The sequence below is a fragment of the Panicum virgatum genome, chromosome 2N (genome assembly GCF_016808335.1).
Source record: "Panicum virgatum strain AP13 chromosome 2N, P.virgatum_v5, whole genome shotgun sequence".
NCBI classification, from domain to species: domain Eukaryota; kingdom Viridiplantae; phylum Streptophyta; class Magnoliopsida; order Poales; family Poaceae; genus Panicum; species Panicum virgatum.
This window is the reverse complement of record NC_053146.1, coordinates 36,858,214-36,883,182: the sequence shown is the minus strand read 5'-3', so window position 1 is coordinate 36,883,182 and position 24,969 is coordinate 36,858,214. Positions and strand designations below refer to the sequence as shown.

General features: G+C 45.7%; 1 protein-coding gene across 1 annotated transcript; it reads right to left on the bottom strand.

Moving 5' to 3' along the window:
* Positions 1-18,351: 18,351 nt before the first annotated feature.
* On the bottom strand, positions 18,352-24,529 carry LOC120662566 (polyadenylate-binding protein-interacting protein 8-like). Its single transcript, XM_039941690.1, has 11 exons — positions 24,521-24,529; positions 24,272-24,409; positions 22,034-22,120; positions 21,895-21,939; positions 20,085-20,157; positions 19,842-19,954; positions 19,669-19,728; positions 19,514-19,561; positions 19,313-19,381; positions 18,759-18,820; positions 18,352-18,623 (listed from the first exon to the last, which is right to left on the bottom strand). Exons 1-11 carry the CDS (start codon positions 24,527-24,529, stop codon positions 18,485-18,487), a joined length of 843 nt encoding a protein of 280 aa, XP_039797624.1. The 3' UTR covers positions 18,352-18,484.
* Positions 24,530-24,969: the final 440 nt, after the last annotated feature.

Below are 24,969 nucleotides of genomic sequence, written 5' to 3'. Positions count from 1 at the left end.
GCGCGGGGGAAAAGGAGCAGTGCGGATCTCCCGGCTGAACACACGAGTGCCAGGAGGCTCCGGTGATTCACCCATGTCGTGCTCGGAGTCGATCCGCCCACCACGTCGAGGGTTATACTTATTCCCGTTGATGATGTTGCGGGCGTCGCAATCATCGGCACGCCGGCACGTGTCTTGGATGCGCTCCTTCGCGGAGGGCTTCTTGATGCGGTTATGCACCGAGGGTGCTTTCGCACCGTCCGCCGCGGCTGCCTTGCCCCATCCTCCCGGTGGAGTGTGCAACGATGCCTCATGGTCCTACTGCGCAGTCCCACCAACCTTTGCCGAGGCCACCGAATGCATACGAGACGCGGAGCTCTCAGCCTGCTGCACTGCAGCCTGCTCGATGAGCCCTTATGCCTCGTTGCACAGGTTGCGACCCGTAGGCGTAGAGGGCTCGGGCATGGCTTGAAGTAGGTAAGCCGCAGTGACGAGTTTCTGGCCGGCCCTTTTCAGTTCCAGCGGGCTGTCGACGTCGTCGTCGGCCAGGATCCGCTCTTGGGCGACACGCCCCACCGCCCGAGCTCGCGCACCGCACGCGATACGCTCCTACTCGAGCGCGGTACGTAGTTCCCGTGCCAGCCGACGCTCCTCATCGAGCTTGGTCTAAAGCTCTTTGAGTTCCGCCAGCTGCGCGTGTCGCACCGCCGAGCTTGTTGAAGCGGCGGGGTTCGTGGGGGGCACCACCACTGGGTTTGCTGGTGGGTCCGCCTCGCCGTTTCCGTCGTCGCTCGGTGCGTCGTCTATGGCCCCATCCCCCAGCTCGACCATGAAGCACTCCCGAGTGGGATCGTAATCCCCCTCGCTGGAGTCGTCAGAGCAGGTGAGGCAGTAATCTGCTGCTGCCTGGAACAATAGGAAAGTGCCGAGGTTGCGGACTCCAGAGTAGTCCCACTCTGGGGCCGCGACATTCTCCACGAAGAAGTATGCATCATCCGCAGACTCGGGTTACGAATCGTCGGGAGTCAACGCGACAAGGTTGCGGATCGAGATGAGGTGATGACCCGACAGATCCTCGTATGCGCTCATGTTGGTGCTGACCGACGAAGTGTAGGTTGCAGCAGCGGAGCGCATCCCGAAGGGAAAGGGCGACGACGCGGTCGTGCCCTCCTTGGGAGGCACCGGGGCTGCACTTGATGGTGATGAAGCGGTGATGTCCTCCGCCGCGGCACCAGGCTGTGACACGCCAATCTCCACCCACGTGAGGGAGCTGAGGCGAGCCGCTCTGTGTCGCTCCATGCTTGCTTGTCGCGCACGCTGGCCCAAGCGCCTCCTGCACCGGGGCAGTGGAGTCAGAGTGTCGGCGTCGGCCCCGACCGGGAGAAGCTCCATGTCGTAACCGTTGCCGATCGCGACGAAGTCAAGACTCCCGAACCGGAGCACCATGCCTGCTGAGAGCAGGCGTGGCCCATCTGCCATCCATGGAACGAGAGAAACGAAGACAAAAGTCACGCAGTGTACCCCTACCTGGCGCGCCAACTGTCAGTGTCCTGACCCAGCGGTCCGACACCAATGAGTGATGATGCTGCGTGGTCCCTAACCCTAGATGGTTGATGCAAGAGGTAACACAGTAACGCAAGGTTCATCCTAGTTCCGGCCACGGGGCCGTATGTCCAGTAGGTTTGTGCGAGTGCACCGTATTATCTTGCACCAGAGTGCTTGTAATAGGGCGTACAAGCGTGACGAGAGAGGGAGGGAAACTCCCAAGTCTCTGCTAAGTGATTGAGGTAAGTGCCAATATCGTGCTCTGAGGAGCGAGTGTGTGTGTGTTGTGGGATGATTTGGATGCGAAGAAGATGGAGCCCACCTTCCCCTTTTATAGACACAAGGGGGGGTGGAGTACATGTACGGGGAGATCAGAAGTCGTCGCCTTTTCCCCGAATCGGGGGGTGCAGTAGATGATCACTATTGGAAGTGCACTGTGGGGTACTGGAGAGTAAGGCACCGGGCATGGCAATTGTCCTGGGCGGCTCCCTAATCTTGAGGAGATCGCGCCGGCGTCCTGATGGCTCCTGTGGGCGTCGTGGTGGTCGCTGTGGAGGGTACCGTCCTCCATATGTGACGTGGCGGCGTGCCGAGGGTCCTGTTGGCGGGGGTCTTGGTTTGGTCAAGATCCGTACCCCGTCCGAGGGTTGCGCCCACGCCCATCGAGGGTTCTGCAGAGGAGAAAGTACGAGGAGGGTATGGGGAGTTGGCAGCACGGTGGCAAAAGCGGTGTCAGGCACACCCGCACAGTGTGCCGCAGGCTCCCACAGGGTCGCGACAGTGTCGGGGATGGCGGAACAGTGACCGGAGCTGGTGGACGGGACTCCGGTCATAGCTACTGTGTGGTATGGTGGCCTGACGCCGTCTGACTCCGCACTCCGTGGTGGAGCGGTTGGTAGTTAATGCTCCTGTCAGACGGGCCGATGAGCAAATGGGTTGCTAGTTCCATCTGCCGAGGCATAGCCTCGAGCGAGACGGAGTTAGCTTGCTCTCCCAAGGGTGGGTCCGCTACCCTCTAGTGAGGCGGAGATGCGGTGCGCTGTCGAGGGCCTCGGCGGGGAGGCCTTGAGCGAAGTGGAGATCGCTCCGCGGGTTCGAGGGGGGCCTCGGATGAGCCGTACCGTGGAGCTGGGCCGTAGGCTGAGTGAGGATTAGGCCTCTTTGGGATCTGGAGAGGATCTGAGTGCTGTGGACGAGTTGGAGTAACTCCATGGTATCCGGGTGCAGAGTGACGACGGAGTTGTCATCATTGGTGGCTTCTTCCTATCCAGATCGCCGTCGAGTAGTCCTTCTTTCCCTTCGGATCGGAGGAAGATTGTTGGCCTTGGTTCGGTGTGACTTTAGAGTCTGACACGATGGTAGACACTATGGGCCTGATCGCCTAATTGTGTCTTGCGTTTTTTAGGGCGGTTCAGTCCCTGGGTTAGGGTGCCCCTAATTATGGTACCCGACACTATCGATAAGTCTAGGTCCTACTTAGTGGGAGCAAAGGTCATAGTGCACACAAACCATGCTGCAATAAAGTATCTACTCACCAAAAAGAACGCTAAACCAAGGCATATAAGATGGATTCTTCTATTCCAAGAGTTTGACTTAGAAATCAAGGATAAAAAAGGAGTAGAGAATTCGGTGGCGGATCATTTATCGCGCATGAGCACCACTGATACAAAGGAACCGCCGATAAATGATTTCCTTCGGGATGACATGCTTCTCAAAGTGGAAACTTCGTACCCCTGGTACATACCCATCTAAAAACCCTAGAAAAATTTCCTAATTAAATATAGCATTAAAAAATTTAAACCAATTATTAGGATTTGTATGAATTATTCCACACTAAAATATCCTAATTTCATGTATATTATTATGCTTTTTATTATTACTAATTAGTTGGAATTATTCCAATTTTAAATTTAGTATAATTAAACATTTATTTTCCTTAACAATAAGTAATATAAATAAATATGAATCGTTATTACAAAATATAGGGCTTTTATATTTTATTGTATAAATACAAATCACACAAAACTAATAAAAATTGTCTCAACCAATTTTATTATGTTTTATATTTTTGGAAAATTTTATAATTTAAAATAATTAAAGCAATTTTATAAGAATTTAAACTAATTTCTAATATACTTCTCAATTTCCCCCTCAAATCCTTTCTTACTCACCCTCACCCTGACTCCCCTCTTAGCAAATGACACATGGGTCCCGAGCCTAGGCACAGTACCCCTAGCCTCGGGCCTCGGGCCTCGGCCCTATGTACACGGACAGGCAAGATAGAAGCTTGCTGGGCAATGAGGTCTCTGGCCAACAGACCTGGTCCTCGAGCTTCCCCTCCTGCCGGTGAACCTTCTAAGCCACTTTCCCCTAACTCTCCACCGCTCACGCGGCAAGAGTGGCTTGGCCAACAGCGGCCGACCACGCTAGGGCTTCTTGATGATAACAAACAGGCTAGGGAGCATCACCACAACACGCTGAGCATGCTACGACCCTCAGCCGAGCCCCTGGTCAGCTGGAGCACCCAGCTCCATGGCTGTGCATCCATAGCCACCGTTGACAGTCATTAACCATCAAAATTTCCTATTAATATGATCAGAAAATAAAGTAGAATAAAGGAGAGCTAACATTTCTTACACCATATTAGTTTAGAATACTACCTCTATTTTTATGTAACTGACAACTTTGACTTTGAGTTTTGGCTTTGACCACTAATTTCTAATAAAAATAGTTGTAAGTAGTTTTAAGCTTGTGACACTATAAAAGTACTTTTGAATATATATATCTAATATAATTATTCTTATTTTAATTCACTATATAATTTTTAAATTATAGTTGGTCAAAATAAGCGTGTAAAAGTAAAATTGTCAATTATATGAAAACGGAGGGAGTAATAATACTTTTCTACATGCCCTTTGGATTTTAGTGGCATGTTGGAAATTGGGTAGATTTAAGGAGAAAACACATCCAAGGTAGTAAAAAGCACAACTCCGACAAATCACAAGTCACCACCTCAACCTCTCATGGATCAAAGGGCCCACAAAACAACCTAACCAACTTAGGATAGTGCGGTTCTAGTACAATCGATGTGAGGGCCGACTTGTCAGCTTCCCTTCAAAGGTCGGTGGCCTGAGGTGGTTACCCTAGTTCGGTTGACCCCCTTGTTCGGCCGAACCAAGGATGGGTCCTCTTGCCTCCAGCTTGCACGCACGTGGGAGCTCCTGGTTTCTCCCCAATGGCGATTGTGCATGCACCCACCTGTTTCACCAGCCAGAACCACCATATTCAAGGCTATAAATATGAGAGGGGGGGGCTCCATTTATAGACACAACAGTTGCTGAAGTAGCTCTTCTATGAGTTCCCAAGGTTGCTAGGAGAGCTTGGTATGGCTTTAGTACTTACCTCTATTTATAGACACAACAAGTTGCTGAAGTAGCTCTTCAATAGAGTTACCTTCTTTATCTTTACTTATGCGTGGTTCATATACTGCTTGGTCACATGTTTGTCCCTTACTTAGTTTATACTGTATCATATATGTTGCATGATTAGATGAATAAATCTAGTACCACGAAAATGGTTCTAGTATTCATATGTTAGACCCGGGGCAGCGGGATTGCTTATAGGCATAGAATGTTCTAGAGTAAGGGATAGCTCATGGATGTAAACTACCCGAATAAGCATAGAACTAGCTGTAGTACAAAGGAAACTACCCGATCGTGCTGTAGTAGGACACCATCTGTACTCTGCTAGGACTTTCCATGTAACCCTGTCCCCCCGGATATATAAGGGCGGAAGGGACCCCCTCGAAACACGTCAACACCTAAGGCAATACAAATCACCACACAGGACGTAGGGTATTACGCAACTCGCAGCCCGAACCTGTCTAAATCTTTGTGTTCCTTGCACCATCGAGTTCCAGAGCCGTCGATCCCTACCTACAAACCCTACTGCTAAGGGTATCCCTGAGCAGGCTTGGCGGTAAACACCGACAGCTAGCGCGCCAGGTAGGGGACTCAGCGAGTTCGATGGCCACCTCCGCTCTAAGCACCATGACGCCTCCCCGAGGCGCCACCTTCATCTTCGGCTCGTGGGACTGCGTCGCCAATGGTTCGGGTGGCTTCGACAGCCACCTAACCATCCCTCCCACACTGAAGATCTCTACGTCGGAAGATTCCAACAAACTCGCCAGATCTCACGATCGTGGTGTTATGTTGCTTCCCGACCTCGCCAAGGAGATCGAGACGAAACTCGAAGACAACTCGAGTTCCACTCAGACTCAGATTGATCTCAAACAAAAATCTACTCGGATTGGGTCTCCTCTTGCGCAACCCATCTTCGGCTTGCACAATTCATCATCTGCTTACAAACAGATAATTAAATCCATCTATGAAAATAGCCTGGATCATCTACTCCGCGTCGAAGACCGCTCAGTCACCGCTATCCGGGAGGCACCCATTTTCGATGTATACCCAGATCTAGTTGAGTCATCCAATGACAGCCTAGATTGCATCACCAATGCATTGGCAAAAATCCTACTCAAGTCCTGCCATAGTTATACTCTCGCAGAACTACTCAACAACCTTCGAGAAGTTGCCAGCATTGATGATCTCCCGTTTCAACACGGTACGCCCCTCGAAACCGAGAGGGAAACTGAGTCTGGAGGAACTGTTCTAGCTGATTATGAATCAGACCTGGAAAGCTTCTCTCCTGAATGATTGGTTCCGGTGATTATCCAACAACCCGGAGGTGCTCCTAGCCAGCACAATCCAAACAAAGCCTTGGATCAGATTTCAGTAGACAATCTGACCTAAGATGCTCCACCAGACGAAGATGAAGTCACTCACACGGCCCGTAGGGCAAGGAATCAACGTAAAGAGGAGCGCAAGGTTCATGCGGCTGAACATGCCCGTATTCCACCGCGCAACCTCAACAACGAATTCAACAATGTCGCGGACCCTGTCTTCAGAACACTAATTGCTGCGATGACAGAGGCAACCTTGCGACTCATGACAATGCCCCGGAATCCAGAGATTGAATGAGTCATAAATCTCGCCAAGAATGCTGTTGAACAACTCGAGAGACAGAACCCGCTGTCCTCACTCCACCGTACGCGATCAAGGGCTACTGCAACAGTCATACCTCAGGCAAGCCGTACCCACGGAGGCCACCAGCGTCAACAACAACAGGAGCAGCAAAACCAAAGAAATCAAGAGGATCAAGAAGCTGTGAGCAGCCATCGCCCTAGGGGTGGCCAACCACCAGTAAACCAAGCCCCTAGGCCTCAGCCAAACCACAACAACAATAACCGCGGGCACAACAGGAAAGAGGTAGCCGATTCCATCATGGACGCACGGGACATCATCAACGCAAGACGCAGAGCTCAGCTTGCAGACAACTCCGACCGTTTCCAAGCCCTGAGCAGGGCTTTCGACAACATCGAGTACCCAAAGGATTTCAAGCCCACGAACATCCAGAAGTACGACAGTAAGCAAGACCCTGCTCAATGGTTACGTTTATACTCGACTGCTGTTAGTGTTGCCGGGGGAGACACCAACACCAAGGTCCTCTACTTCCCGATGGCCCGGGAGCCTACACCCCTCACGTGGCTCGAAATCTTGGCACGCGAGTCGATACACTCGTGGGATGACCTCAAGAAGGCCTTCATCGACAACTTCCAGGGGTCACTATATCGAGTGGCTACTCGCCTTGCCCTGTCCATGTGCCAGCAGGAGCAAGGCGAGTCGATCAGATCCTACGTCAAGCGCTTCTTCGACACAAGGGCCACCATCCCCAACGTCGCCGACGACAACGTCATCGACTACTTCCAGAGCGGCATCACCGTCCAGTCTCTATACCGTGATTTTGGGCGTAATCGCCCCAAAATGGTAGTGGAGCTACGAGACATGATGCAGTGCTGGGCGGACCAAGAAGAGCAAGAATGCAGCTGCTTCCCGCGTCGCAACAATGACAACAATGGGAAGCGCCACAACGACCATGGAGGGCCTAGCAACCAGCGGGATCCTACGCGCAAGCATAACCCTGACGATACAGTCAGCACTATGGATCGCACCCCACGTGATAAGAAGGGTGACAAGCTGCAGGACCAGTTCGACAAGATTCTCCACAACAAGAGATGCCCAATTCACCCCAAGAGCAATCACTCGATGTGGGAATGCACGATCCTGCGCAAGTCCTTCCAATCGGCACCTGTAGAAGCTCCTAAGAAAAAACAAGACAAAGATGACGAAGACGACAAGAAAGACCACAATAGTTTCCAACAGCAACAAAACGTCGTCAATGTCATATTTGGAGGAGACCCCAGCTTCTCCAAGCGAGCTCAAAAGCTCCTACTCAGAGAGATCCTCTCAGTCGAGCCAGCAATTCAGAGGCCACTGAAATACAGCGAGGTCCCCATTACCTTCTCCAGGGAAGATCAATGGACCAGCTTCTCTGAACCTGGAATGTTCCCGCTAGTACTCGATCCAGTCGCCAGGGCTCCAAGCATACTCGAGTACTCATTGACGGCGGAAGTGGGCTCAACTAGATCTTTGCAAATACTTTGGTAGAGATGGGCCTCAACTACATGAGTCTGCTTACTCCAAGCAAGGCTCCATTCTACGGCATCGTCCCTCGGAATTCCTCTACACCAATCGGCTCGGTTACTCTCCCAGTTACATTTGGTACAGAACAGAACTTCCGGACAGAATACATCAAGTTCGAAGTAGCTGACTTCGAATCTTCTTACCATGCTATCTTGGGAAGACCTGCTCTAGCCAAGTTCATGGCAGTACCGCACTATATCTACCTGCTCCTTAAGATGCCAGGCAACACAGGAGTACTTTCATTGCGTGGAGACCTCCTCAAGTCCTTCGAGTGTGACAAGAAAGCAATAGATCATGCTACTACAATCCGGGTCCCTAGCTCTATCAGCGAGATACTTACTGCTGCTAAGGAACTCTCACTCAAGGAGTCGATGCCTTCCAAGAAGCCAAGCCAATCATCGGTTAAACCAACTGGTGATGTGGGCACCAAGGCTATCCATCTACAAGAGGGAGACGACTCCAAAACAGCCATCATCGGAGCAGGACTCGGCGACAAATAGGAACTCGAGCTCGTCAACTTCCTTAGGGCCAACCGAGACGTGTTCGCGTGGAAACCAACGGATATGCCAGGAGTGACCAAGGAGTTGATCGAGCATGCCTTGAAGGTCGACCCTAAAGCCACACCCAAAAAGCAACAGTTGCAGCGTTTCTCACTGGATAAGCGAGAGGCCATTAAGAAAGAACTGGCGAAACTACTCGCAGCAGGGTTTATCAAAGAAGTCTACCATCCCGAATGGCTAGCTAACCCTGTGCTCGTCCAGAAGAAGAAGAAGAACGAGTGGAGGATGTGCGTCGACTACACCGATCTAAACAAACACTGCCCAAAGGATCCTTTCGGGATACCACGTATTGATCAAGTAATCGACTCGACAGCAGGATGTGTCCTGTTATCCTTCCTCGACTGCTACTCAGGATACCATCAGATCGCCCTGAAAGAAGAAGACCAAATCAAGATGGCCTTCATCACACCTTATGGGGCATACGCCTACAAGACCATGTCCTTCAGGTTGAAGAACGCTTGTGCCACCTACCAGCGTGCGATACAGCTGTGCTTCGCTGATCAGCTACATCGCAATGTTGAAGCCTATGTTGACGACGTCATTGTCAAAACCAAGACCCAGGATCAATTCATTACTGACCTGGAAGAGACCTTCAACAGCCTCCGAAAATTCTGCTAGAAGCTCAACCCAACCAAGTGTCTTTGGCGTACCCTCTGGAAAACTACTCGGATTTATCGTCAGTAACCGAGGAATTGAGGCCAATCCAGAAAAGATCAACGCCATCATGGCCATGGATGCTCCAGCTACCATCAAGGACGTCCAGAAGCTTACAGGCTGCATGGCAGCTTTGAATCGATTCTTGTCCAGGCTTGGCGAATGGGGCTTACCCTTCTTCAAGCTCCTAAAGCGACAAGATAAATTCGAGTGGACTACAGAAGCCACGGCAGCACTCGAGAACCTCAAACATCATCTCCAGCCACCACCAATTCTAACAGATCCACTACCCGGTGAGGAATTACTCCTCTACATCGCTGCGACTACCCATGTAGTCAGTACGGCGATAATAGTCGAACGCCCAGTGAACGGCCACGCCTACGGCGTTCAGAGACCGGTCTACTTCATCAGCGAAGTACTCTCTGAATAAAAGGTTAGATATGCATCAATTCAGAAACTTCTGTATGGAATTCTAATCACCTCCAGGAAGCTCCGGCATTACTTCAACGAGTACAAGATCTCAGTCATAACTGACTTCCCATTGGGGGATATACTCCACAATCGGGATGCCACTGGACGAATTTCAAAGTGGGCAGTTGAACTGGGAGCCTTGGAAATCAACTTCAAACCAAGAACAACAATCAAGTCACAGGCACTAGTCGACTTCTTAGCTGAATGGCGGGAAAATCAAATTCCAGCACCCCAGAACGCTCCAGAGCATTGGGTGATGTATTTCGATGGCTCACTTAAGCTCGACGGAGGTGGCGCGGGAGTTCTATTTATCTTCCCCAAGGGAGAGCAATTGAAGTATGTGTTCCAAATCATATTCAAGTTCTCCAACAATGAAGCTGAATACGAGGCACTGCTACATGGTCTTCGACTAGCAGTTTCTCTTGGCATCAAGCGACTACTCGTTTATGATGATTCTCTACTCGTCCTTCAACATGTCAATAAAGAGTAGGACATCAACAAGGATACAATGGATGCATACATTGAAGAAATCGGAAAGCTCGAAAACAAGTTCTCAGGATTGGAAATCCACCACATAGACCGAGACAACAATGTGGGAGCCGATGTCCTCTCCAAACTTGGGTCCACTCGAGCAGCTATTCCACCGGGAGTTTTTGTCCATGAACTTCACCACCCATCAGTCAAGGTACAAAGCCAACAAGCCACTGACATAGAGGCCCCGGCCACAGTTAGAGAAATGCTGATGATTGAAGAAGATTAGCGGACTCAACTTATCGACTTCATCAAGGAGTTCAAGCTACCACCACATGTCGATCCTAAAAGCGTTGAAGCTGCCCGCATCATCAGGCGTAGCAAGGGTTTCGTCCTGGTTGGCGACAACCTATACAAGCGCTCTGCTTCAAGCATCCTCATGAAGTGTGTTACCCTTGAAGAAAGCAAAGACATCCTCAGAGAAATACACAAAGGAGTTTGCGAAAATCACGCTGCATCAAGGACACTAGTCGGCAAGGCGTATAGGTCAGGTTTCTTATGGCCAACAGTCGTTTCAGACATAGAAGACCTTGTCAGACGATGCCCTGGCTGCCAATTTTTTGGCAAAAAGACTCATGTCCCAGCACACAACCTGATAACAATCCCTCCATCATGGTCGTTTGCCTGTTGGAGTTTGGACATGATCGGACCTTTAACCGTAGCTCCAGGAGGATTCAATCATGTGCTGGTAGCAGTCGACAAGTTCACCAAGTGGATCGAGTACAAGCCCATTGTCAAGATTTCATCCGACAGAGCAGTGGATTTCATCTCTGACATTATCCACCGATTCGGCTTTCCTCACACCATCATTACAGATCTTGGCTCTAATTTCACGTCACAATCTTTTTGGGATTTTTGTGACAACTCCTGCATCGAGGTCAAATATGCTTCAGTGGCTCATCCTCGGGCAAATGATCAAGTTGAGCACATCAATGGTTTAGTACTCAATGGCTTGAAGAAAAGACTCTACGACGCCAACACCAAAAAAGGTAGCAAGTGGATTCAAGAATTACCTCATGTAGTCTGGGGACTGCGCACCCAGCCAAGCAAAGCAACTGGACAATCTCCTTTCTTCCTCACTTATGGGTCAGAGGCAATACTACTCGCTGATATCATGTGGAAATTTCCAAGAGTAGAAGCCAACCAAGAAGGAGAAGTAGATGAAGCTCGTCAACTCGAGCTGGATTCAGTCGAAGAAGCCAAGGTCAATGCTTTAACTCAATCGGCTAGATATCTTCAAGGGATCAGACGCTATCATGACCGCAATGTCCAGCAAAGATCTTTCAATGTCGGAGATCTAGTATTACGAAGGATCCAAGATGAGACGGGACTGCACAAGTTAAATTCCAGATGGGAAGGTTCTTTCATCGTAATCAAGGTTATAAGACCAGCATCATACAGAATCACTGATGCAGATGGCAATGAAGTACCGAATTCCTAGAATATTGAGCACTCGCGCAAGTTCTATCCTTGATCCAAGCAATATGGTGATGTTAGTTGATTTCTTTAATAAAGCAAGGGTCGTTACCAGTATATCGACTACATTAAAGACAATTTCTCTATCTGACAGCATCACCAGTCCAGGATAGCTTACACAGTTTTCCATCAAAAAAACTACACAAGCCGCATCCTTGTCCTTAATATAAGGGCACAACCTACTCGCCTAGCTCGAGAAGGTGTATGGATACCTTTACTAGTTGTTCATCTTGGGTAACTCGGCGGAGTTCATCCTCACAGGTCAACTATAAGGAACTCTAGCCTTGCTGTAAAGGCAAAAGTACTCGCTTGCTCGAGTATGTTATGGATACTACTACATTTTGTCCATCTTGGGCAACCCGACGGGGTTCGTCCTAACAGGTCAATCTTAGCAGTTACTCCAGTCTAAAAGTTAGACACCTTACTTGCTTTGCTTGAGTAATTTTTGGATATCTTTCTGGCATTTACGTCTTGGATAGCCCGACGAGGTTCATACCTAACAGTTCTGCCTTAAGGATTACTCCAGTCCTTAGATAAAGGATACCTTGCTCGCCTTGCTCGAGTATTTTATGGATATCTCTTCGACAATTACGTCTTGGGCAACCCAACGGGGTTTGTACCTAACAGTTTTGTCTTATGGATTACTCCAGTCCTTGGTCAGGACACACTACTCGCTTGCTCGAGTTGTTTATGGTTATCTTTACATGTTTTTCTATTTGGATAGTCCGACGGGACTCATCCTAACTGATTAACTTTAAGGATTACTCCATGCGAGTATTCTACTCAATTGATCGATTAGTTCATACTTATCCTAGGGTATCAGACAATGCTTCTGAAGACACACCAATAGGATACAAGTTATGAACAACGACAAGAATCCACTAAAGATTATAAGAGTTGTTACAAGCAGTCTACTCTGCCATGTTCTTCAGAATTTCCTCAGCAATCACTTCTGATTCTTTACAATAGTCCCGGAATTTCTCATCAGAGCAAGTGGGAGCTATTCCTTTAGCTATGGGAGCTAAGTTGAAGTGAGGCAAGTAAGACTTTACAACTCCTATCATGTGGGTCAAATAATTCTTGGAGGTAGCCATCATGACATCAAAAATCTTCTTGGGAGCCTCTTCTAAACGCTCCACCAAGGATTTGCTATTTGATGACCCCTCTTCAGAATCAATCATCTCCACAAGGACTTGAGCTGCTGCTACCAATCGAGCGTGGTCATTTGGAGAACCTGATGGAAGGATACTTCAGTAATTATTATTGACAAAGCAATATCAAGACAACAGACCAAGTACTCACAAGCTTGAGCAGTCTGCAATAGTTCTTGAAGCCTGGAATTTTCTTCTTGAAGCTTTGACCTTTCTTCTTCAAGGCTCTTAATTTGCCGCTTCATATCACAAAGTTCCAAATGATGTTGTTCATTTGCTTCATAAAGCTTGTTCCGAGCAGCAAGAGATTCATCCAGTCATTTGGCAATCATGGCATTTTGTTGCTCCAGGATTTTCCGATTATCTACATTCTTATACAAAGCCTGAGACTCCAGGAAAGATCAATTGGCAATATCCTATGACATACAAGGCAAGACTGGTCAGATGTCAATAACTACTCGAGAAAATCAAATAGCAGCAGAATACTCACCTTGGTATATTTGAAGCTCCATTGCATATAATCAGCAAGCTTCTTCACGTTGTCTATAGACAGCAGTGAATCATCAAAAAGTTCTTTCCCCAACTCCTCCTAGGTTGATTGAGGCATAGATTGAAAAGGCACTAGTTGAATGGCAGGACCTCTCGATCCTTCAGCTCCACTACTACCAGTCCCACCGGCATTGGAGGCTCCTTCAGCAGCCGCAGGAGTATGATCAGGTGCTTCAGGGTTTGGCTCATTTGATTTTCCAGCCGTGTCTACATTTGGCAAACCGGCAACTGAGTTCTCGATTAACCCAATTACATGTGACTCGGGGGCTGATCGACTAGTTCCTTCTGAACTACTCGACACCCAGTTGCGGAAATCTAGAATCTGTTCCTTCTCATGCACCGGGAGATATTGGACCCTAGCCAAGCAAGATTCTGAATAAAAAGCTAAGGCAAACATGATGAAATCAAAGGAATATCAGATCCTTACTGGCCGGCATCGAGACAAGGAATTTTTTTCTGCAACAAAGATCCGGGAGTTGCCTTCCGTTTCTTACTGCCATCAGAGTCAGCATCTACAAACGTCGGAGGCATACAATACCAGGACTTATAATTTTTCTGCAAAAGAAGCAAAGAATTCATCAGAAGATCAAAAATTTTAACTACAAGTACTCGACATGGTTTTCAAACCACATACCCATGCATTCTCGGGAGGATTGTTTGCCTAGAAGAGCGTTGGAAGCTTCAGAGACTTGTCAAAGTTGTCGAGTACCTTGCAGCACCTCTTGACTACCTCCAACTGAATCATTGGTTCTGGAGACATTCTGGTAGGGTCTTGTGTGCCTTCATATCTAAAGGCAGGATGCTTCCGATACTGGAGAGGCTGGACCCGACGGCTTACAAAAGAAAAGACTACATGATCACCAGTGATTCCTTTATTTTTCAAATGAGCAATTGCTTTCAAGATGCAGCCAACTTGCTCGCCACCAGGTCCTTTACTCGACCAGCTCTCTTGGACTTGGGGGGCCCCAGGAATTCTTTCTGGGAGGGGAGATTCAAAGTTTCCAACATGAAACCAGAATTTTTTCCACTCGACTCCTTTGCCCGATGGATCATAAGCCAAGTACTCGTCTCGGGTCTCAGGACGGAGTACTAATTCACAACCCCCGACAACGGCGGGTTTGGTGGAATTTGGAACGGGGACAAGGGTGAAAAAGTGTTGGAAAAGGTGAAAATGCGGAAGAATGCCAAGGAATGCTTCGCAGAAATGGGTCAAAATGGAAAGATGCAAAATGGAATGAGGAGTCAGATGATGCAATTGGGTTCTCCAAAACTGCAGAAGAGCATAGAAAAATTCCGATACGGGAAGCGCAAGACCACGTTCCACGAAATCATGGAATTCAACGGTCTCGAGAGTACCTTCCGTGGGGTAATCCTCTCCTTCCCCTGCACGCCATTGGATCACACCTTGAGCCTGGAGGAGACCCAAATTCTCCAATTCATGCACTGTTGCTTCAGACATTTTGCTCTTGTACCAACCGGTTGCCATATTAGCAATGGATTCCTCTTCAACCTTGGATTTGTTCTTCTTGGGAGCCATCTCAAAGTCACTAGTTTTGACTCGAGGGCTACGAGAGGGGCTATGAATCTCACTGAGAAGGGACAAGTGTGAATCTAAGTTTGACGGCGGCCAGGAGTTCAAGGGGTAAAACCCTCAGAAGTTTTTAGACGGCTTTATATGGTCTCTGGTGGCAATTCTGTGAATAATGGAATATCAACGGATTCTTTCCTTTTCAGGAAAGTTTCCATTTTGCCACGAGTTTACTTTGATTCTTAAATCTAAATGGAGAGATTTAAATTCAAGACTCGGGTGCTGCGGAATATATGTATCAGAGATTTATTTTTCAATTTTTTTGGAAAATAAAGAAGAGAAAAAGACTGAAGTAACCCTCAGCCTGATTCTGCGATTCAACCTAAGGCTCGGGGACTACTCCATATGGAGCGCGACTACTTCGCGCACCATATATGATCAAGATTTCGGGGCTTGAGCACCTCACAGCCTCAAAGCAAATGGAAGTACTTGGTGGACTACTCGACATACCTGGAGGAAGGCCTAGAAGCAGCCAGAAGGATATTCTGACCACTTGAAGTACTCAAAGATGCCCAGCCAAGTACTCGACGCCTGCAGGACTCGGCTACGAAGAGCTCGGGGGCTTGTCAGACCCAGGGTAGCGGGACTGCTTATAGGCATAGAATGTTCTAGAGTAAGAGATAGCTCATGGATGTACCTTACCTCTCTTGTAAACTACCCGAATAGGCGTAGAACTTAGTACAAAGGAAACTACCGATCGTGCTGTAGTAGGACACCATCTGTACTCGGTTAGGACTTTCCATATAACCCTGTCCCCCCGGATATATAAGGGCGGGAAGGGACCCCCTCGAAACACATGAACACCTAAGGCAATACAAACCACCACACAGGACGTAGGATATTACACAACTCGCAGCCCGAATCTGTCTAAATCTGTGTTCCTTGCACCATCGAGTTCCAGAGCCGTTGATCCCTACCTACAAACCCTATTGCTAAGGGTATCCCTGAGCAGGCTTGGCGGTAAACACCGACATCATACATTTGCTCTAGTGCAATGGCGGTTGATCTGGAGGGTCGGGGCTCCACGCGGGGTGCATGGACCTTGGTTAGGCAAGTATTGCTGAATGCAGATCTATCCCATGGTTTGTAGAGGCATGAGGTAGGTGGTGACAGTCCTATCTATCCTCCAAAATCCTCCACATTCAGATAGATCGGTAAGACGTCCATAAAGTAGCCGTGTTGGCTAGCGGCTCCTCTGCCAGTCATGTGCGGTTCTCTTGGTTGCCTAAGAGCCTAGAGCTGGGTCCTAATCATGTGTATGTGTGTACAATATAAGCTAAGATTGTATGTTCAGATTAATTACATAGATCCCTACTAGTTGTCTTCTACCTTTCTCCCTACCTAAGTCTTCTTGTTGGGCTTGAGTAATCTTGTGTGACACACAACCTCTATACCCACATTATACTTACTCTTGTTTGTACATTGGATATTCAATTGAGATTTAATCATGAATTTAGCTATTTAACCACTATCTTCTTTGCAAAATATAAATAAGACACCTTGAATATTCATAGGTAAAATGTTATAACGGTATTGTGTGCACTTGCAGATTTATATGTGACCGTAACAAATACCAACAGCCACAACTCGGCCATCACTGGCGTGCACTTGGACTACACTTGGTTCCTTAAGCATCTATGTACACTTGGTTCCCTACAAATATCATTTGTAGTTGTAGCGGTAAGAACTAGGGACGGGTATCGCGCTCGCCCCTAAAAATATGTTTTTACTCCCCTCTAAAATCCGTTTTTGTAGTAGTGTCAACTCCACTCAAACTTGGCTCCACTACATAGTACACAACTTGTACTTCATTTTTCATACTGGCTGAAATTCACATGTTTATGCCAATTTCAAATTTAAAGCTGCACAACATGGCTAATCAACCACAATTGATATTTATGTTTGATCTAAACTATTTGCTTTAGAATTTAAATTTAAACCACATAATTGATCCTTTCTTGACTTCTTCTTCTGTTTGACACTCTTCCTCTTCTGTTCCTTTTTAATTTTTTCAAACTTTTAAATTTGGATGAATTTTGTCCAAATTTGATCAAGATTTGACTTGGGTCATTCTTACACCTCTTTTCGCTTCTCATTCTCCTATCCTTAATCTTAGCCCATTAGGGTTAATGTAGTGTTCCTTCCAAAGTGAGGTGTCACAGCCTCTAGTTCGAGAATGCTGACAGCCACTCCCATCTGTGGTCACGTTGTAAACGCACGGGGCATCACCTTGTAAGATTGAATAGCAGGGGCATCCATCTTTTACATACATGTGTGTGTCAGTGTGTGCTCTCAGCACTGGATAAACACAGGGTTTATTTATAGGCATGTGTCTTAATTAGGGGGATATGTACTTAGTTGGTGTACGCATGCAGCAAGCTGCCATCACATGTGTGGAGTATGCACATGTTCGTGTGCCATCACCCTGAGTCATTTAATTTAGTTGTAACTTGAGAATCTGAGCTCCCCAGATAAATGAGAGAAAACACGTACACTCCGTCACATGAAATGGGTTTTCCTTTTAGTCCAGGGAACCACATGGACGGCATGTCAAATAAAGGTTTTCCTGAATTGTGCACAAGTCTCTGCACAACCCAGGTTTTTTTTTTGAACTGTACAGCAGGGGAGACCCCCACTGTGGTAGTATATTAAAAATAATAAAAATAAGTAAAAAGTTGTACAAAGCATGGGGATGGCATGATCCCCATTAAAAAAAAAACTTCAGATGCTACACATGGTAGCTACTGTACAGAATTGACCCAATTTAGAAAGTCCTCTCTACTGTTATCTTTTAATCTGTGAGATTGTAACTTGGCCTCCTCAATGAAGTGGAAGGTCCATGAGTTGATGGATGGCCTGATGCCCTCAAATATTAAAGCATTCCTCTGTTTCCATATATTCCAGCAAGCTATAATAAAAATCTCCATGAAGAAACTGTTGTTGTTTAATTCTTGAGCTGTCTTCATCATTCTGAAGAATGGAAGGTTCTGATTCCATTGCATGCCAATCTTGCCCCAGCAAGCTCTACCAAAGTTGCAGTTGAAGAACAAGTGAAATGCTGTTTCTTCAATGTTTTCATTACACATTACACAACTATAATTTCCTCCATTGATATGAAAACTCCTTCTTCTCAATAGGTTCTTTGTGTTTAAACAACTAGGCAGCTAGCGATGTTGCAGTAGTTTCACAAAGGCAGCCATGGATCTGAAGGGAATCAGCCGTTATATGTTACCACACACATCAGAGGCTCAATCATACATACAATATATGCAGTCACAAACAAGCACAGCATACCCAACAATCTGGAGAGTTTACATGACACCCATGTAATATAACATGAGTCAGCCACATGCAACTGATGATTAGTAGATTACCGGATCAAGAAACCATGGTGGAGCCACCATTCACTGGCAACAGTTCCGGTGGTGCAACTTGGTTAGTGTCCACCAACGCCCCTGCCACCACAGGCGATCTCCCATAGCAGTAGCCCCTTATCGGGGTCTTGGATGGGCATATCCTGCAGACCAAAAAAGCAACCGGCCACAGAACTAAGTCAGCAGTCTGGCACTGATGAGATTATAAGGTAACTGAACTGTTGATGATGAAATACTGAGGAGAACAGATCGAAAAAAACAAGAAGGATAGTGTAAACCTGATTCGGTGACCACCAGCGAAAATGCCGTCACACCCCAGAGCAGCAATAGCAGCATCAACCTAGTGGACACATGTAATTGTGCAAGATACACAATAGTTAGTCTTATCTGTAGCTCAACAGGTGACCATAGATCGATATGATGAGTTCCATCCTCGGGTTTAATTTGTATCACGTAGACAGTGTATACTCCTGCTTCAAGAAAGCAAATAAAAGGACTCATGCATGCATGTCGGAATTTTCTATCTGTCAGTTTCAGTGCATGGAATGGTGTTTGATAGCTTGCAATAAAATTATAAGTTGAACGGTAAAAAAAGAACACAATATCTGTTTGTATAATGTTGATCTTGTATTTGGTGTCGACAATAATTTTTAAGAGTTGAGGGAAAAAAAACACAGCATATTAGTGCAAGGATGTCTGAGCACTAGAGCATGCAACATAAACTGAGTAAAGAACTACATACAAATTCAAATTATAAGTCCTACTCAGTATGTCATCAATTGATGAGGGCAGAAAAAAGTTACTGCCATGAACTTTTCAGACTATTACGTACCTCAGCAAACTCAATGAAAGCTAAGTTTGTCGAGGGCCTGTCATTATCCAGAAGCTTGAGGCGGCAAACCTGTGATGCAATGAAAACAAAAGATGGCAACAATTTATATCATCATAGATGATAAACACAGAAATGGCACGTGACTTTATTTTTCAAAATTAACAAGTGGAGTAACAATTTGCTAAATGATTTTGTCTTGACCTTGCCAAAGTATGCCTCGCAAAAGGCTTTCAGATCACTACTTTGGACCTGTAAAAGTTAACATGGAAGTAAATAAATATAACAACTAAAGAGAAATTTGTGGGCATATGAATCCTAATTTATGTGAAACTAATGAATATTTAAGTTTTACATACAATCTTGCTGATATTTGTGCAATAGATAGTCCTCGAGCACATCTCCCACTCAGCTTCAGACTACATACACAACAGGCAAACAACTAATATATATTAGTAAATTAGGCATTTTCTACATCTTTATTAGGGGGAAACCGAAGCTTGCCAAAGGATTTATTTGTTCTTGTTCTAACCTGAGGAAGGAACCTGGGGTTGATAGGGCAGATTGCAGTCCTTGAAGGTGAAACACTCAGAGGGTTCATCCCGACAATGATTCCATTAAGTAATAATGCAGAGTATGCTTCCTCTGAAAAGTTTTGAAGTACTGAGATAGGGTTTTTCTTTACATAAAATTTAGTTCGCAATGATGAGCAAATTAAAGATTAATTATTTTATGAAATCAAAGACACTATTTGAGTTTGAAATTGGTAACTTACCCTCACGTTGGAACTCAACAAAACCAAACCTGAGACCATTCGAGTGGTCTCCACAGATGCGACAATGCACCACCTGTTGCAATACATGTACAATGCAAACACTACTGCATCGTGAGATATTCATGTCAATTATTAAATTATTCTAATTACACTATACTATGAGGTGTTGTTATTATTAAGTAATACTGACGCACCACACACAAGACAATATTTCAAAATTAAAATGCACAAAAGGATTGTATGTAGCATTATATTGAAGAGCAATACATGTTTGGTCAGTTTGAGGTTGTTTTGTGTTATCATGAGTGGCACTGTATAATGTAGTTAACTAGCTGTCCTGTATTTTTACTAATTCCTCCCAAATTTTTGTGCATCATTACTCCAAACAGAACATGCTATATGATATTCATAAATTATCACAATGCAGACCAAGGTACTTTGCTAACCATTCCATTTTAGGGGATACTTCAGGAATGAGCTCCTCTCTTAAACTATTGTAAGGGGGGTCGCTTATTTGCATTAATTGACAATAATAATAAGCATCATAAAACATGAACCTTACAGAATTTTTTCTTGATGACCAGTAACCAGTTCGTGCATCAGAAAACCCTTCAAGGGCTCTAAACACTTATCACCGCATATATGTACGGTTACAAATCAAACATGTTGTGAATATACATATCTTTTCATTTAGCTTCTACACGTTTAATTTGTTTTTGTTTTTCATTTTACCACCTGCTATGTTATATTAGTATTACGAAGCTAGATGCAAATTGTCGACTAGCAAGCGCATCCTAAACACTTTTTATATAAAATTTCTAGAACTGGTATGCTATGTAAAAACAAAATACAAATATGAGGCATTCATGCAAACCAACCCCCCCCCCCCCCCCCAATGTTCGACACACTAATAAGCCATGCATAACACATAGTGAAATAATACAAAGAAGATTAGCGTTGTGTGTGTGTCATTCAATCCTTATCCTTTACATGTCCCGGCAAACATATGGTTCTTATCAATGTCAACCTGTCATGTATAACAGCTATGCTCTTTTCTGCATTATCTACTTTTGTCGAAGTTTGAATCACATCAAAATATTTATGCCTATGCAACAAAAATTCTTTTGAGTACATAATAATGCAGCTGCAGCTAGCATAATATTGCATTCACCAAAAGATCGTATAGGGCAACACACCCAAATATGGGAAAATTCATCTATCAATCACGAGCTAATTACTCTGTTGGGTGCAACCCCATATTTCAGCATCATCCATGCACAGTATAAAATCAAGTTCTCTTTAATTTACAAACGTAAACATAGAAGCTTTGCAAAGTAACTTCATCCTAAGTAAACAAAGCTAATTATCTGTTGCAATATTAATAGGCCAATATAACACCTTCATCATAACATGATGTCATTGCCCTATATTTGCCAAATATAGAACAATGCTTGTTGATTTAAAAAGAAATTTGATTAGAGAAGATTCTTTGTTGACTCCCATAGACCTAGCTAGATTCGATCTCTAACTGTTCATTATGTAGATAAATGCACTGTGCTCTTCCATGCACTACTATACTTATATATCCTTACTCTTAGGGTCCCAAGCAATGTAAATTTTAGAAATGACAAACAAACCAATAAAATATTAATCAATTCATTGACTCAATTTATTCCACAAGGTAAGTGCATCATGTTGGGGGGGAAATTGTATCTGCACCTAGAACATGGCAAAACCACAAATCCATACAATATAATCATTAAATTAAATGTATCAAATCAGAGGCAGCATATGGATGGAAAAGACATACAGTCCCATATGACCAGAATAGTGCAGCCAGGATCTGCTCAGTAATCTGAAACAAATTAAAAGAATAGAACAGCAAAGATATATTACATACATTGATCTTAAAGTACCGAAGGACTCATAAAACTTGCTACTAGACTTACAGTGTGGTCAATGTATTTGACAAAGACTGTTCTTTTTACAGCTTCTTGCGACCGAGACAACGACTTTCGAGGCCTGTAAGCACCCCTCTATAAAACAATATAATTAATGATCACATCAGATAAAGAAGCATTCAATGACACGTAGGGATCGAAAGATGTACATATCTTGCTAGATTGCCAGATTGGTATATATAATAAAATCATTCTACGCGCGCAATGCTGAAATCCGAAAAAGAAGCACATTATTCAGATCTGCTTGGGAATGTCAGAAAAGAAAAAAAAAGCAAAATAGGCAATCTCATCCTTGAACTTTTGCTCTAAGGTTAAGTTCGTCTCTGTACTTTTGAGAAGGCCAATTTAGTCCTCGAACTTTGGTTTTCAACATCAATTTTATCCTCCATCCGAGCTGGACATCCACCTAGGCGTCCAACTCATCGAGACGCATATAAAATGTTATACGTACCCCTCATTCTATTCAGCTCACCAGCTAGCTCATTTTTATTCTAAGATCAACCGTGAACCTCCATTTCTTGTTCCTCACTTCTACAGGAGCTAACTTGTTCTCCAGTTCTAAATAAAAATGAGCTAGCTGGTGAGCTGAATGGAATGAGGGGCATGTAAGACATTTTAAGTGTAGCTGGCTGAGTTGGACGCGTATGTGGACATCCAACTCAGATGGAGGACGAAATTGATCCAAAAACAAGAGTTCGAGGACTAATTTGGCCTTTTCAAAAGTATAGGGACGAACTTGACTCTAGAGCAAAAGTTCAAGGACGAGATTGCCTATTTTGCCCAAAAAAACTAAACCATAAGATACAGAAAAGCTAATAATGCCCTCAGATCAGAAATGCAAATATTTCTGGAGATCATAAACAGCCTTCCTACACCTGTCAAGCAAATATAAACATTTAGCCAAAAATGAATGTGGTATATATGGAGATAGACATGTGTCGGCCTCGGTTAGCATATTATCCTTTAGCGTCAGTAGGCCCAATTTCTATTTTAGTATATTGCAAAAACATGCATTTAGTTAGGAATTTATTCTGTTCTAGTATGGACATGCAAGATGTGTGCGATGTGCACAGATGAATTGTAACCTGCTATTCACATATATGCAATAATATAGAATTAGCTTTTTTGTGGTAATATAGAATTAGCTAGTAATACTATTGTAGCCCCCCAAAACTTTGTGAATAATAGTTCTTGCCAACAAAATAATGGCCCGCTCCGACCCTCTTATTAGTTTTACCGTACATCCTCTCCGCCACTGACTTGGGCGATATGAACCTGGCGTATAGAGATTGAGAACTCACAATACAATCCAAGTAGCTCAGAATGTTGTTTCTTTTTTTTCTTTTTTTGCAATGAATAGAAGGTAAGTATTGATGCCTAATTCATTTAAATATAGTTAAATCAAGAGAAGATATAGGTGGGAAGCCCACGGGGATATATGAAATGGGGCTGAGACTGGCACTGATGGGCATCTTCTATTTGAATTTTGAGACAGAAGAGCAAGCATGCATGCACCCATTCTTTGAAATGCGTTCGCTAGCTCTTGAAAACATGGGATTAATATATTAGCTAGGATCAGCAGGATGCTAGAGAGCCTGCTGGACTGAAATACTGAATCTTGGCTCTGCTGTCATGTGTTGGACAGATTAGGTTCCCCCTTGTCCATTCTAATGAAATTTGGAATGATGAACAATTCTATCTCAGAATTATTTGAAATAAAAGGAGTAGACGAACCCAGCACAAAAAAATAGCTCCAGGTGTGTAAAGGATCATCCACAGCTAGAGAAATTAAAGATCAAATCAAGGAGTATATATCAGCGGGTTGCAGCCAGGAGCATCTTTGAAGCAAAACCCTAAACCTAAAATCAGTTTTCCTCAATAGAAATTAAGAAGCGAAGCGCTAGAATTAATACAGAAGAGAGCAGCATCCCCCCCTTGTTCCGCTGCGTGTCCACGCCAAGAACGGGGAACCCCCGGATCGATCTGATGCAACCGCGGAAGGATCGATCGGAGGAGCGATTGAGCCAGAAAAAAAAAAGGAAAGCGCGTGAAACACCATCCGAAAACTGCTAAATCCTTTCCCAGAGGAAATCCAGAAGCAAAGCAAAGGAAGGAGAAGAAATGGCGACAAGCGCGTGCTGTTATGCGAGATCGAGGAAGAAAGGAATGCAGACAAACACGCGTGAGCTGTGTGCATTTATTTGTCATCTGGGGGCGCGTGCTTACCCTCCCCGTTCGGACGTTTCCCGGCGGGGTCGCATCATTGCCGCCGGCGTCGGCCGCCGCGGGCCCTTTGTTTGCCGGCGTCACGAACTCGGGCGCGTCGACCGAGAGGGCCTTCTTCACGATCACGGCGGCGCTCCCCTGGCGCCACCACGGGAGGAACTCCCTGGCGCCTGGGTTGAGCACGGCCACGGCGGCGGCCCCCGCCTGCTCCGCCGCAGCCTCCCTCCGCGCCGCCGTCACGATGCTCACCTGCGCCATGGGATCCGTACGTCGGTGGTGGTGTCGGCAGCCGCGCGCTCGCGAATCTAGGACTGCGACCGCGCGACGGCGATCTTCCACCCGGCAGGAAATGGAGATAGAAAGCGGGCAGGCAATAAAACGCCCGGAGTGTGTTCTTTAGTAGTAGCCTTTGATCACTGCCAAAGAGGCCTGCGGCTAGTAGTGCCAGTAGACTCTCTCACTGACAGTAGGGTAGCAACACAGGTGGGACCCGATGTCAGTGGAGACGTGGTTGACAGATCGGTGGGAGAGCCAGAAGTGACTAGTAACGGCCTTCCAGAACCGGGGCATCCGTTCGCCCGGGGCCCACTGGTCGGTGACGTAGGGTATTATTGTTCTGGCATGGTTTAATTGCCTGCCTAAGAACAAGACGCTCCTGCAAGTATGGTAAGATGAGTATACCAATTTTTGAGTCCGTT

What these genes read in the sequence shown, in the direction of transcription:
- LOC120662566 (XM_039941690.1), bottom strand. An exon ending in TCAAATACATTGACCACACT is followed by an intron (nt 21,940 to 22,033) that starts GTAAGTCTAGTA and finishes AATTTGTTTCAG; the next exon opens with ATTACTGAGCAGATCCTGGC. An exon ending in GCTGGTGGTCACCGAATCAG is followed by an intron (nt 18,624 to 18,758) that starts GTTTACACTATC and finishes TTTGGTCTGCAG; the next exon opens with GATATGCCCATCCAAGACCC.